The sequence below is a fragment of the Malus domestica genome, chromosome 02, assembly GCF_042453785.1.
Source record: "Malus domestica chromosome 02, GDT2T_hap1".
NCBI lineage: Eukaryota > Viridiplantae > Streptophyta > Magnoliopsida > Rosales > Rosaceae > Malus > Malus domestica.
This window is the reverse complement of record NC_091662.1, coordinates 6,806,200-6,821,664: the sequence shown is the minus strand read 5'-3', so window position 1 is coordinate 6,821,664 and position 15,465 is coordinate 6,806,200. Positions and strand designations below refer to the sequence as shown.

The following is a 15,465-nucleotide window of genomic DNA, read 5'->3' as shown; positions in this document are numbered from 1 at the left end:
GCTCCAGTTGCAAGACTTAACATGGTAAGATTGCTAATCTCTCTTGCCGCTCATCATAAATGGAAAATTTATCAACTAGATGTCAAGTCAACCTTCCTTAATGGAGTACTTGAGGAAGAAGTGTACGTGGAACAACCAGAAGGCTTCTAAGTATAAGGAGAAAAAGAAAATATGTATCATTTGAATAAGGCTTTGTATGGCCTCAAGCAAACACCACGAGCTTGGAACTCAAGGATTGATAACTACCTTCACCAAAATGGATTTCAGAAACATCGATATAAGCATTCAGTTTACATGAAGAATGGTACAAAATGGGAGTTCTTAATTATTTGTCTCTATGCAGATGACTTGTTGTTTACATGAAACAATGAAGCAATGTTCCGTGAGTTCAAGCAATCCATGTTCAGTGAATTCGAGATGACTGACAATGGATTAATGTCATACTTTCTTGGCATAGAGGTGAAGCAAGAAAGTGATGGTATCTACATCTCTCAACAAAAGTACATGAGAGGTATATTAGAGAAATTCAATATGGACTAGTGCAATATTGTCAACACTCCAGTTGCAACTGGATTGAAGCTGTCCAAGGAATGAGAGGTGAGTTTGTAAACTAAACCGTGTACAAAAGCTTGGTTGGAAGCCTAAGGTACCTTACAATCACAAGACCTGATATAGTTTATGGCGTTGGACTCGTGAGTCGGTACATGGAAACACCAAGGGAGTCTTATTGGCTGGCTGCCAAGAGAATTTTGAGGTACATAAGAGGTACTCTAAACTATGGTCTGTTTTATAATTTTGGTGAAGATGCAAAATTATTTGGTTATTCAGATAGTGATTAGGGAGGTGACCAAGATGAAAGGAAAAACACAAATGACTATGTGTTTTTTCTAGGATCAACAGCTTTCTCATGGACTTCAAAGAAGCAATCAATTATTGTTTTGTCATCGTGTGAAGCCAAATACGTTGTTGTAGCCTCAACTGTGTGTAAGGCAATTTGGTTAAGAAATTTGATGAAGTCAGTGTGTCATCCACAAGTGGAATCAACTGTGATTCATGTGGATAACATCTCAGCTATCAAGCTTGCTAGGAATCCAGTCCAACATGGAAGGATCAAGCATATTGATACCAGGTTCCATTTTCTGAGGGACCACGTGAAGCAAAAAACAATTTAACTTGTCTATTGTCACACGAAGGAACAAGTAGCTGACATCTTCACAAAGCCACTGCCAGTTGAATCATTTCGGTTGCTGCGTGAAATGCTAGGCATGAAGGTATTTTGATTTAAGGGGGCGTGTTGGAAGTTCAAATCAAATACAGTGGCCGAAAGTGCTGGAACACTTTTCAGAAAGTGTGAGCTACTAGCCGAAAGGTTGTGATTGCAACTTGGAATGATGCAATGCATGTGTCTGCCAACTATCCAAAAAGTTGTTGCATGTGTGAAAAGGTGTAAAGATGGTACACACCATCATTGATTGCATGTGTGTGTGTATTTTTGTTTATTAAAAAAAACCACTTGTGTGGTTCTTTTGTTTTCGCAAGTATAAGAAAGACTTCTCATAAGGCTCTTTGTAATTCACATTCTCATTTTCAGCTTGTAACCTTTAAGAGTTATAAACTCTTCTAATATTTCAAAGTGTGTTGTTATCAACAAGCTTGCTGCTTCTTTCCTTTGGTTTGTCCAATTTTATTGAGAGTGATAATGAGATGTGTGATAAAGTTAGAAAACTTATCAACCACATATTTTTGGTATTGAGTTAGTAAACTTTGAATACCAACAGATAGGTCAGTTTTGAGCCCTAGTTTTGTTGAAGCTTATTGAGCATATTGATCACTGTCAGACCTAGAATAAGTGGATCAGAGTTAACAGCATCCATGGGAGCAATCGCCGTTGATAGCATGAAAATGTATCAAATTAAGACTCAGAGCTATATGAAAATGAAACATAGAAATGAAAAATGCATAAACTCACCTGGACAACATTTTTCTTTTTGACAACGGATATCGTTAATGGGTTAAATTTTTGTTGTCAGGATAGGATTGCTTTTCATCACTGCTGTAAACCGCCATCTGCGAACCTAGTGCAAATTTGAAATGTTTCAAATCAATTTACAGCCTTAGTAGAATTCCCCATCGAACTGAGAAATATGGATAAATATTGGTCAAAATGTCAATAAAAAGTATAAAATGACGAAAACTTGCTATAAAGAGTAAAATCTTCTACAAACTTTAAAATGAACAAAAAAAAAATTCATTAAGCCCAAATTGTTAGAGCAGTCAATAGCATGTATCCTCATCACCAATTCAAATATAAAAACAAAATTATATTCTTAGCTAATTTGTCCAATTCCAAATTTACCATCTTTTTCCAAAAAATCACCATCTTATCTCGAATCAGTTGAATCTGTAATTGTAGAGCACTAATTGTTAGTATATATATATACAGAGGAATGGACACCTACCAGAGACTCAAATTAGATAAGGTAGACAGACTAGGCTTTCATCATCTGGATCAGGCAATCCAATCCTTCCTGTAGAAAAACCACTGCGCGCCGCTAATCTGATCACTGTATCTTGAGGTAGTATCAACCTGCTATTCCTTATTTCATAATTTTTTTTTTTCGTAGGATACGATCTGTGTTAGTTTATAAGTGTATATGCTGAAATGTAATAAGAATTCAGCTTTAAATATCAGCCCTTGGATCATAGTCCAAGTGTGCAGCTAAGATGTAATCTTAGATCAAGTAATATCAGCTCTTGCTACATGTGCTTAGTGTGTGCGTATGAATCAAATAGAGCAGAGTCCTTTCTTCTTCTTCAAGCTTGTCTCTCTCTCTCTCTCTCTAGAAATCTCACTTTCTTTTCTTCAGTATTCATAGATTGTTGATTGAAACTTAAATACAAGATCATAGTCTGTATGCTAACAATCTGTACTTGAGGGTTGTTATTTTGTTGATTTTACCATTGGATGGATATTCTTGATAGAACTGTTTCCTGAAGAAATTCCTGTGCACAATCTAAAAATTTGTATGGAAGGAGTGCAAGAAATTTGAGAGGATCAATATTTTGATTACAATGAAAGTAATCACATAAAGAGTGCAACAAATTTATGTATGGATGTATATGTATGTACATTATACGTATATGCTTTCTAAGAGAGTTTGTATGTATATAGAAGGTTGTCCTCCGTTTAAGCTATATATAGTTTCGTATTATACTATTTCGGTCCTTTTGGACAGGATGCTAGCTCCACAGTTTTTGCTTTCTGTCCCATCTCTCATTAGTTTATTATGTACACTTATGAAGGTTTACATATATAACAGGCACTCGATGGGTTATCAGAAGGCGATGGCAATTTTGCAATGGATTGCGCTCATTCTGTCGTTTCTAGCAGCGATTCAAGGTGTTGTGGATGGTTATTCGGTTGACATTGGTGTTAACTATGGATTGTTAGGGGATGACCTGCCTAAACCTAGAGAAGTGGTTAACCTCTTCAAAGCGTATGGTATTGGCAAGGTAAGGCTGTTCAATCCTGATCCAGATGTACTCTGGGCACTGAGGGGGCAAGACATCGATGTCATGGTAGGCGTTCCTAATGAAAACTTAAACGCTTTGGCAGAAAACCAAGGTGCTGTGAACAACTGGTTTGATAACAATATAGAGCCCTACCTAAATGACGTTAACATCTACTTCATCACCGTTGGCAACGAGGTTATTCCCGGTCCCTTAGGAAACTCCGTTTGGCAAGTAATGCAGTATCTACAAAACATCCTCGACGAAAGGAGCTACCGTGGTATTAAAATCTCCACTGTTTTACCAGGGACTGCCTTAAAAACTTCATTTCCACCTTCAAAGGGTGAATTCAACGGAGAGTCGAGCGGTGTCATGACTTCCATTTGTGGGTTTTTACTTTTTCGAGGATCGCCACTTTTGATCAATGTGTATCCTTACTTTGCCTATGCATCAAACCCTACCAAAATTCCCTTGCAATATGCTCTATTTAATTCATCAACACCCGTACAAGACGGGAACTTGAGCTATTACAACCTGTTTGATGCCACCGTTGATGCTTTTATCTCAGCAATGGAGAGAGTCGGGGGAGCTGGTGTCGAGGTGGCGGTAACGGAGAGTGGCTGGCCTTCTGCCGGGAACGGAATTTTCACTAGTCCGGAGCTTGCTGGTACATATAACCGGAATTTCATGAAACACGTAACCTCCCTGAAAGGGACACCTAAACGACCTGGTCATTACATCGAAGGCTTTATCTTTGCCCTGTTCAACGAGAATCAGAAACCCGCTGGTGTGGAGCAAAACTTCGGACTGTTTTATCCTACCATGAAACCTGTTTACACTGTATTTTAATGATTCAACATATCAATTTGTTATGTTATCAACCTTTCATGCATTCATCAATAAGGTTACACATCTGAGTTTTCTTTTAGTTTTCGACTTAATTTCATCCTGTATTTTATTAAATTGCAACACCATATCGGTTTATTAAATTTCGAAATTTGAACATATAAGAAGAATTGGATGGAAATTGTAATGAAAAAATGTAAATTTCAATCATGGATTCGAGCAATAATAACATGGTTTCATGGAGAACATCACTGGATGTGGATGTTCGAAAATGAGTGTTTTTTCGTTATTTTTTTAAACAATCAAAGAAAAAGATATACAATTGTTAGAGCAATATTAGAAAATATGAAAATAACACAAGAATTCCAATGATAATAATAATAAAGGAAATTAACAACATCTATAGTATACAAGATTAATATAAACAACTAGAGATAGAGTTAGAAAAACTGACATACTTGGAGATTGAGGCTTGCATAAATGCAATCACTAGTAGAAAAACATGTTTGCGCGACAGAATCTTGCGCGACGGCGTAAATTTCGTCGCGCAAAGTTGTTTTGAGCGACGCACAACACAAAACGTCGCGCAAAAGTACTTTGCGCGACGGCACTTTGTGCGACGTCAGTGTGCGTCGCGCAAAGTTATTTTGTGCGACGCATTAGTTAAGACGTCGCGCAAAATAACTTTGCTCGCGCAACGTTCCGTCGCGCAAAGTCCTTTTGCGCGACGTTGTCGTATGTCGCGCAAGATCTTGGCGCCAAACAAAGAATGCTTTACCGCTTTACCGCATATTCAAGTACGTCGCGCAAAGTCAACGACTTTTTCAGTTTGGGAGGTAGAAACTGCAAACCCAGTTGCAGCAGCTACCTCCTCCCCCCCCCCCCCCCCCCCCCCCCAATCTCTCTTCAAAACCTTCTCTAATCCCTCCCATGCTCATAAATTCAACATACAAATATTTCATCTCATTTCATCATGCAATCCCTCCCTTGCTATTTGATGGTCTTTGATTTGGAGTAAGTAAATCTAATTTAGCTGTTGAGAATTGAATTTTTTTTTTTTAGAAACATGAACTGAATACTTTTGATGGGTTATATATATGAAGGTTTCAATCATTTGTTTTGAATGTTTATTGTACAATGGTATAGAATCAATTGAATTTCATGAGAGAATGCTTGTTATTTGGATTGTGTTTAGTGGTTTATTGAACAATTTAATTCAATATGAGTTGGACCCTATGAGTCTCATTAGGATATGCATCTGTATGCAAACTGCCTCAAAGCTGTTGACTTGCCTTCAGTCACTAGGAAATATGTTAGTCTTGGGGTCATCGTAGTTACAACAGAGAACAAGATGTCTTCCCCGTTAGTTTTTTTGTTTTCAGAAGACAATGGTAGTGGATATATTCTCATCTTACAACGATAACTTAAACTGTTATTTTAAGTTCTAACCTACCCAAACCATAATCTGTTTCAGCTATAATATCACACTAGTAAGACATCCCATGTGATACAAAACTGACGTTTAAGCAATAATTAGTTCTCTTCTCCACAGACAAGAACTGGCAAAATCAATCATCTGACAACTTCCATTATACAACCCCCGTGTGTCTACTTCTACTTCATCTTTGTATTCTTCTTTTTTTTAGTTATTTCCTAGAGCCTTCCCTTTGGAATCATCCAATTTGGATTGTACGTTTTCCCTTCAATAATGTGTTAATTGTTGAGATTGAATTGATGAGTATTCTACTTTCATTATTTTGCTTTTTCAAACGAGCATATGGTCAGACCTAGTGGATACTTCATCATTCAACCTCTTTGGAATCATCTTTACTAGTTAATCACATTTTGCAGAGATGAAACACATCAGATTTAATTTGGTAGACACGTTCTAATGAAATAAAAATCTATGTGCCTTGTGGTTTTAATTTAATTTGATTAATCATTTCTTTTTATGTCAAACTTGGCAACCTATTTAGAATCATCTTTACTTATTAATCACATTATGTAGAGACGAAAGACTCCAGAGTTTCTATATATATAAGCGATGTTATACACTAAACTACATTAAAATGCGGAGAGATAGATTAAAATTTGAGTGCAAACGAGCGAGCACACTACCCTAGTCAACTTATTTAAGCTTATATATGCAAAATACACCATATTTAGTTTACTAGTCGTATTACTCTTAAATAATAAATATGTGTTTGCCTTCTGGTATATGCAACGAAAAGATATACAGAGAAAAGAATGCTATAACATTACGGTATATCTTTCATTTTTTTTTTTTGGTTGTACTGAGATCATTGGTTTCCATGTTTCCTTCACATTATTAGACAGTCAGTTTAAGGATATTCTTTTATGTAGACCAACTTGTTTATAATAACCAGATTTACCATGGTAACATACATTTTAGTTTTTACAGTAAATTGGGTTTTCATTTTTTACTTTTATTGTCCATGTTAATCAGCACAATCTTACACTGCTCTGGTAATGTTCATCACAGGGACCCATGAATGCTTGTTCTTTGTTGCAGCTTTACATTACAATGAAAATGAAGTCTAAGATGTTTTCTTGTTATGTTTGTGCTACTAGGCCAGCATGCCAAAGCAATATCTTCCCGTTTTAGGCCAACCAATTGCATTATACAGGTAACTGACTCACACTCTCTCAGTCAAACCACTTAGGGAACTTTTCTAATTTTAGGACACAACTTATCAAACCAACTACAATGCGTTATTTTTTTTTAATTAGCTGAATGTTTATCTGGTGGATTATAATGATGAATAAGCACTTTCAGTTTGTAACTTTAGAAGGATTATAAAATGAATGAACTATTTGGCTGCAAGACCCAATTGCTTATAGATACGTAAAGTGAAATAAAGGGTGCATAAATCACTTTATATTACAATGAAAATAAAGTCGTAGAGAAATTTAACTACATTTGAAATTTAACTACATTTGAGATGTAATTATTGTGATTTAGTTTATTTGTATGCACATATTTTTGTACATCACCTACAAAATTGTTTTGTGTTGTACGAAGTTAATACTACTTAACTTCGTACACTTTTTTTTCAAGAAAAGCTTAGTTTCCCATTTGAGAATTAGTTGGATTTCGTGCATGGATGCGAAAGCATGACTACAATCCAATTAATTCTTGAATTGTCCCATTTTTTGGATAGTTTGGGAATGCGTAGTTATGTGTTGTAGTTTGCGGTTCACAAATTAGGTTTCGATAGTGGAAATTTTGTAACATTTCCTAATGTTCTTCGAGTACACGGTGGATATTATGTATCTACGGTGTGCACTTGAAGAACTGTAAGGAGATGCTGCCGAAATTTGCTCATGTCGAAATTTAATCCATTGAAATCGTAAATTACGAGACATAAATGTGCATTCCTGAATGGGATAGGGCCCTTACCGGAGGAATAAGGTGACAAGACAATAGTTGAAGTTGTTGTAATTCTTGTACTTTTATTGGGATTGTAGACAAAATGGACAAACAGTGGATACATAATCATAATAGATGTGCTGTTGAGTACTTGGATGGAATAGATGAGTTCATTGAATTCGCAACTAGACACAACCTAGGTTCAACTATCCGATGTCCGTGTAGAAGGTGTAACAACTCAATGTGGGAGACATTCTAAAATGTTCGATTTCATTTAGTAAGAAATAGGATGATCGAGACCTATACTACTTGGTATCATCATGGAGAACGATTAGACCAAGCTTCGTCTTCATATGTGACAAGAGTGGAGACTGTTGAATCTAATGTGGATCATAGTGAACAAGTTATGAATATTCTAAATGACGTTTATCCATACGCCTCAAGTAACACCAATCATGAAGGGGGAGATGATGGTCGTCCAACCATGGACAGTGAGGCATTCAAAAACTATGAAAAACTATTGAAAAATGCCAAGCAAGAATTATATCTGGGTTGCGAGAACTTTTCGGTGCTCACAGTAATTGTGGAGTTGATGCATGGCAAGATCAAGTTTGGTTTGTCAAACAAGTGTTTTGATTACTTTTTTGGAGTTATCAAAAGGATGCTTCCAAAGGAGAATTGTTTACCTGAAGATCATAAGAGTGCCCAAAAAGTGTTGAAGGGTCTCGGATTGGGGTATGAAAAAATTCATGCATGTGTAAATAATTGTATATTGTTCTATACGGAGAACAAACAGTTTGATAAATGCCCTGTCTGCAATGAGCCGAGGTTTAAAATGACATCACAGAATAGAAAGAACAAGATTCCACAAAAAGTAATACGTTATCTTCCATTGAAGCCTAGGTTGCAGCGATTGTACATGTCGATGCATACCTTAACCGACATGAGATGGCATAAAGAAGGACGGGTAAATGACGATGTTACGAGGCATCTTGCAGATGGAGAGGCATGGAAAGATTTTGATCGGATGTACCCTGATTTTGCAGCCGATCCACGCAACGTTAGATTGGGACTTGCCACCGACGGATTTAATCCGTTCGGTGTTTTAGACCAAACCCACAACACTTGGCCAGTCGTTGTTTTTCCTTATAATCTGCCACCTTGGAAGTGCATGAAAAAAGAATACATGATGTTGACTCTATTAATTGGCGAAGATCCAGGAAAGTCCATTGATGTTTATTTGCGGCCGTTGGTTGATGAGCTAAAAGATTTATGGGAAAACGGTGTTCGTACGTACGATAAGTATACTGGGCAGATGTTCACCATGCGAGCGGTAGTGATGTGGACAGTAAACGATTTTCCCGCGTATGCAATGGTTTCTGGGTGGATGACTAAGGGTTATATGGCATGTCCAATATGCAAGGAAAACGTAACATCGTCTTGGCATGCGAGAAAAGTTTGTTATCTTGGTCATCGTAGATGGCTCCCTTGGGATAACGAGTGGCGCCAGAACGATAAAGCCTTCCACGGCACAAAAGAGACTCGGCCAAGACTAAGAGAATGGTCCGGAGATGAGATTTTGGATCAGTTAAACCTTTTTGAATTTGGTCATTTCGGAAAAAACGTCAGTAAGCCCAGACGAAGTACACATCTGAACTGGACGCATAAGAGTATGTTATTTGAGCTCCCGTACTGGTCAAAGTTAAAATTGAGACACAACCTTGATGTTATGCATATTGAGAAAAATGTGTTTGATACTTTGGTTGGGACAATTCTAGACATTGAAGGAAAAACAAAGGACACGATCGAATCTCGCCTCGATTTGGAACGAATGGGCATTAGGTCATCCTTGTGGATGAAGAGAGTCGGTGGTACAGAGAAGAAAGGTCATCCTTTTTTTACAGTTAAGCCGAATGGGAAGAAAGAATTTTTCAACTTTATTTCTTCTGTAAAGTTTCCAGATGGGTATGCTTCCAATATCTCGCGTTGCGTGAACGTGAGGGGGTGTAAATTTTCAAACATGAAGAGTCATGACTGTCATGTGATACTCCAACGCCTTCTTCCGGTTGGTATTCGACACTTATTGCCTCTTGATGTGGTGAAACCAATCGTGTTATTGTCGAGATTTTTTTCACAGTTGACTGCAAGGTGTTTGCGGAAGTCGAATGTTAAACAATTGCAGGACGACATTGTGAACGTCTTATGCAAGTTCGAACAGATATTTCCCCCAGCTTTCTTTTCAAGTATGATTCACATGATGATTCACTTGCCAGATGAGGCATTGCTTGCAGGACCAGTGAACTGTCGATGGATGTATCCAATAGAAAGGTACTTAATTAAGCGTTTATATATATAACATATTCATGATCAACAAACGCTTTGAATAATTTGTAGCATACCTTTTATTTGTACAGATATCTTGGTGAGTTGAAAAAATGTGTCCGAAACAGGGCAAAGCCCGAAGGATCACTTGTGGAGGCATGGGTCGCATATGAGTCACTTACTTTTTGTGCAATGTATCTTCAAGATGTTGAGACAACTTTCAATCGTCCTCAACGCAATAATGACGGTGGTGTCAGAAAAGAGAAACTGTCTGTTTTTGCCCAAATTGCACGACCATTCGGCGATCCTGTAAAAGGCGAATCGTTTACCAAAAAAGATATGGAGGTAGCGCATTGGTTCGTACTCAACAATTGTGACGAGGCTTTGCCATACCTTGAAGAGCATGAACAATTGATGAAGCGAGAACATCCTTCACATTTATATGCCAAGAAGCACCGTGACTTGTTTCCTTCGTGGTTTCACGCACATGTAAGTTGTATGTGGTTTGAATTGAGCATATTTTCCAACTTGTTCTTGCCCGTCTTTAAATTTGGTTACACTAATAGGTTAACTTTTTGTATATGTTATATTAGATGAAGAAATTGAAGGAATTGAATTCACCCTCTTACGATGAAGAATTATATAACTCGGCGAGAGGACCGCTTTACGTTGAATTGTTCTCAGGTTGTCATGTCAACGGGGTCAAGTTCTTAGGGGCAACACGTGATGACAAGTTGTCTACTCAAAATAGTGGTGTCCATGTCCCAGGTGCGGGCGACAGTGAAAACATTGATTTTTATGGCAAACTAACTAGTGTAGTACAATTGCTTTACAAAGACAGGTATCAAGTGATACTGTTTAAATGTCTTTGGTTTGATACAAACCCACATAACCGAACGAGTGTTAAGCGAGACCATGGTTTACTGTCAGTAAACACTACGAGACATTGGTACGATGAAGATCCATACATTTTGGCAACTATGGCGAAACAAATATTCTATCTAGACGACCCCAAAGCTGGCAATGGTTGGAAAGTTGTTCAGAAGATTGATCGAAGAGGGTTATATGATATTCCAGAATTAGATCATGATGACAACGTCGCTGACCAACAGTTATCATCTTCGATAGAACTTGGTGAAGAAACACTCTGGGATACTAATATTGTCCAAGAACCGTTTGACGTACCTGGAGTTCCTGAATTCGAAATATCAATTGACCTTGGTGACCTGCCTCAATACAATGCACCGGAACAGGCAAACGAAGATGAAGATGAATGGGAATCCGGAAATGATAGTAGTGAGGATAGCGAGAGTTATTATTGTAGTTCGGATGAGGATTAATATAAACTTGTAAAGGAAAAAGCAGGAGGCTGAAGCTTACTCTCAGCTCTGAGACTGACAGAAGCCGACTACTTGAAATATAAAGATCCAAAGCAGCCATTGAATGCTCGAATTCGAGACCTCATGAAGCGAATGACCCTCGCCGAAAAGATTGGTCAAATGACGCAGATCGAGCAAACTGTTGCAACCCCTGATGTCATCAGTCTGTGTAATGTTGACCTGGGTAATTTTAGTTCTGAAGTACTGTCATCAGGAAGTCCTAATGTAGGGGAGATGGGTTGGGAGCTACCAAAGGAACCAACCTGTACAACATCTGCAGACTGCAGGGATTGGGCACATTCAATTTGCAAGCGTGCACGAGATGGAAAGAAAAGATGCATGGCTTGATATTAAGATGTAATCAAGGTGAGAATATCATGTTAGGCATAAAATTTCGGTCATGCATGTGACCTATTGCAAATCAATTTTTTATGTTGATACGAGTGCTACAGAATCGTTTTACATTGTACAATACAATAAAAATGATGATATGACAATAAAAAGTATTTTCTTTTCTTTCTTGCAGAAGGTAATCTTCAAGTGTGATAATTGTAGCGGTGCTTTTAAGTGTGATTTTTCTGGCGTGCATCGTCATTTCCATATATATATGGCGAAGAAATATGAACAACAAACGAGGTAACTGTTTTTATGTATGCGTTAATGTCATGAAAGATCTGCAGAGTTGTTCATAGTGGATGAGAATAAATCTCTTCGATTCCCGGTATTAGATCAAATAAGACGAGGACAATTTGATAGTGAAAGGAGAGTCAAGGAGTTGATAGACACAAGCGAGTTCAAGGAAGAGGAAGGTATAGATGTACCTTTTTTTGATATGCAAACTATACTAGACGCTACAGTTAATTTCTCAAATGCAAACAAGCTTGGACAAGGGGGATACGGGCCTGTTTACAAGGTAATTGAACAGTTGTTTACCATTCCTTAGCACTCGAATCACCTTATATAGCAACACTTGTTTGTCATTACTGTTTCTCCGTTGTGGTTATAGATTTATATGTAAGGGATTTTGTTGCCAGGGAATGTTTCTTGGAGGCCAAGAAATTGCGGTGAAAAGGCTATCAAGGGTTTCAGGACAAGGGTTACAGGAATTTAGAAATGAGGTGGTGCTGATCGCCGAAAAGATTGGTCAAATGACGCAGATCAAGCAAACTGTTGCAACCCCTGATGTCATGAACAAGTATTTTATTGGTAACCAAACAATCTTCACCCTCATTTTCAATTCTTCATCTCACCCCATATGCGTATTGTTCTGTTTGTCAGTGCTGAATTTTTTATTCGATCGATATTCTGATCTAATCTAACTAAACTACGGAGGGGGAGATTTGAACTTGCGTGCAGAGAAGGAAAATGGTGGAATTACAGTAATGTCAATGTTGGTTTTAGTAGCAAATGAAATGATTGTATTGTAATTTGTATATGTCTTAGTGGGATAATGGTTTTTTCTACAGGGAGTGTGCTTAGTGGTGGTGGGAATGTACCAGCCCCAAAAGCTTCAGCTGAGGCATGGGTCAATCTGGTGAATGGCCTCCAAAAGGGATCTCTATCTACCCGTCTTGGGATTCCTATGATCTATGGGATTGATGCGGTTCACGGCCACAACAACGTCTACAATGCTACTATTTTCCCTCATAATGTTGGACTGTGAGTCACCAGGCAAGTCACATTCATTCTCACCGAAATAAGTCCAAGTCAACAGGCTTCATTCAAGCATTACAGAACGTTTATGATCTTTCGGTCAAATTATGTAGTTTGATGTTTCTAATCACTACTCATGCGTCATTTCGTGTGTTTTCCGTTTCAGAGATCCTAATCTTGTTAAGAGAATTGGGGAAGCAACTGCCCTAGAAGTCAGGGCAACCGGAATTCCTTATGTCTTTGCCCCATGTATTGCGGTAATTGAGCAGTCTTATTATATGAAAGCCATAGTTAGAAACTCCAAAACTTGACCAAGCATTCCACTAAAACTATGTATTACTACTGTTCTTGCAGGTCTGCAGAGATCCGAGATGGGGTAGGTGCTACGAAAGCTATAGTGAAGACCATAAGATTGTTCAAGCAATGACTGAGATAATACCTGGTCTGCAAGGAGATATGCCTCCCACTGCTCGAAAGGGGGCTCCCTATGTTTCTACTGCAAAGTAAGACTTAATTTTTTTCTCTTTCAAGTTTAAAAAAAAATTTGCTACTTGAGATCTTTTTATTGTTTTCACTGTTTAGGGTGAATTATTTGCGTTGTGATGGTTCTTATCCATGAATAGTTTGAGAGTCTCAGACAAGTACCTCTACAAGCATATTTATTTTGATCATAATGAGTTAATGACCACATGGTAGGCCTGGTTAGAGATTAGTGGTCAAGGTTTGATTGAGTACTAATACTTGAGTTCATAGAAGGCCTTAGCTGTGGCTCGATTGGTTGGATGCAAAACATTTATAAAAGGAAAGTGACAGACTGAGACTATGCCTTGGTGTTCTTGTAGTTATATTTTAGACTAGAATTTGACCTATAACCGTCTTTTAATTAAAAAAAGGTCGTACCCAGTGCACAAGGCTCCCGCTTTACTCAGGGTCTGGGAGAGGTGAATGTTGGCTAGCCTTACCCCCATTTTATGGAGAGGAAAAATCAATTGTATATGTAACCTACCTGTGATGTATTCTATCATTATTTCAAATATCTGGACATAAAGAAAATTGGGCGTAACTCGTTTTCCTTACCATTTCTCTAGAGGGAAGATTGCGGCCTGTGCTAAGCATTATGTTGGGGATGGTGGCACAACGAAGGGCATCAATGAGAACAACACTGTGATTGATTTGAATGGATTGCTCAGCATTCACATGCCTGCATACCTCAATTCCATCCGCAAGGGTGTTGCAACAGTTATGGTGCTTACTCGAGTTGGAATGGAAACAAAAGGCATGCAAATAAAGAACTTGTAACCGGATACCTTAAGGACAAGCTACGACGTTTCAGGGTAAGGAAAGTCATTTTACATAAATTGTCTACTGTGTTTATTAGATTATTACTAGTGCCGAGCATGATTAGTTTCTTTTGGAGGGTGCTATCAGGGTTTTGTCATATCAGATTGGGAGGGTATTGACAGGATTACATCTCCTCCCAAAGCTAACTATTCATATTCAGTTCAAGCTGGAGTTGGTGCTGGAATCGACATGGTTAGTCTAATTAAAAGTGTAACTTACCGAATGTATTTTTTTGGTGAATTTTAGTCTGTGGCTTTGCAGAATGTGTAAGAAAGGTGGATTTATTGTATAAAGGCAGGACCTGTAAGCGGCCATGCTATACTGCTTCGGCCTGCAAATTACTATTTCGTTTCACCTCGTGGGAATTCTTAAATCTTATGTTCAAAATAATAAGTGGTGAAACACTACTTGTAATCGTGACGTTATTTCAATATACTTTTGGGATCCCGAGTCTCTACATTTACCATCCGTGCATTTTTACGGGTCACTAACATAAGTGAATCCCAAAAAGATTCAATTGAAGAACAAGACACTCATTCTCTTCTTGTCTATTTGTATCTATTCATCAAGATTACCTATTTCCGTAACTACTAGTCTATATCTTTCTTAAGAAAAAGGGCAAATGGAATATTAGTTAATGGAGTGGAATTCTCAATTAGACAATTATGAATCACAAGTTGAAGTTTTTCAAACACGCAAACGTGAATTCTATTATCAATTGTCTCGTTACTTGATCTCTGTATATTTGTTTTTTGTGATTTTTTACGTACACGATCTCGAAGCAATTTCGTATAATGCGTTTCCCATCAAATTCAATGGTATATGTATTTACTAAGTAGATTTTAATTTATTTATTTTGTACTCTTAAGCAAAAAAAAAAAAATTGCTCGACGTAAGTGTACGTCGCGCAAAACATCTTTGCGTGACATACGTTCCTAGGTCACGCAAAGATGTTTTGCGCGACGTACAAGCAATTGTTTTTTTTTTTTTTTTTTTTGTATTTTTTTTTTTTTTTGGGTTCTT

The 15,465-nt window shown here is 37.7% G+C and overlaps 2 protein-coding genes and 1 pseudogene across 2 annotated transcripts; all 3 read left to right on the top strand.

Annotated features, from left to right (window-relative positions):
* The first annotated feature begins 2,453 nt into the window (after positions 1-2,453).
* Positions 2,454-4,438, top strand: LOC103406947 (probable glucan endo-1,3-beta-glucosidase BG4). The gene is made up of 2 exons (XM_029097610.2): positions 2,454-2,576; positions 3,321-4,438. The coding sequence occupies exon 2, from the start codon at positions 3,328-3,330 to the stop codon at positions 4,357-4,359; it is 1,032 nt and encodes a 343-aa protein (XP_028953443.1). The 5' UTR covers positions 2,454-2,576; positions 3,321-3,327; the 3' UTR covers positions 4,360-4,438.
* A 3,598-nt stretch (positions 4,439-8,036) lies between these two features.
* LOC139190748 (uncharacterized) lies at positions 8,037-11,409 on the top strand. The gene is made up of 3 exons (XM_070811222.1): positions 8,037-10,075; positions 10,162-10,558; positions 10,663-11,409. Exons 1-3 carry the CDS (start codon positions 8,037-8,039, stop codon positions 11,407-11,409), a joined length of 3,183 nt encoding a protein of 1,060 aa, XP_070667323.1.
* Positions 11,410-11,718: 309 nt separating this feature from the next.
* LOC114822685 (uncharacterized) lies at positions 11,719-14,901 on the top strand (annotated as a pseudogene).
* The last annotated feature ends 564 nt before the right edge of the window (positions 14,902-15,465 follow it).

Coding starts and splice junctions, on each gene's coding strand:
- LOC103406947 (XM_029097610.2), top strand. CDS start 3,328: ATGGGTTATCAGAAGGCGATGGCAATTTTGCAATGGATTGCGCTCATT.
- LOC139190748 (XM_070811222.1), top strand. CDS start 8,037: ATGATCGAGACCTATACTACTTGGTATCATCATGGAGAACGATTAGAC. Junction 10,076..10,161: donor TGGATGTATCCAATAGAAAG/GTACTTAATTAA, acceptor TTATTTGTACAG/ATATCTTGGTGAGTTGAAAA. Junction 10,559..10,662: donor CTTCGTGGTTTCACGCACAT/GTAAGTTGTATG, acceptor ATGTTATATTAG/ATGAAGAAATTGAAGGAATT.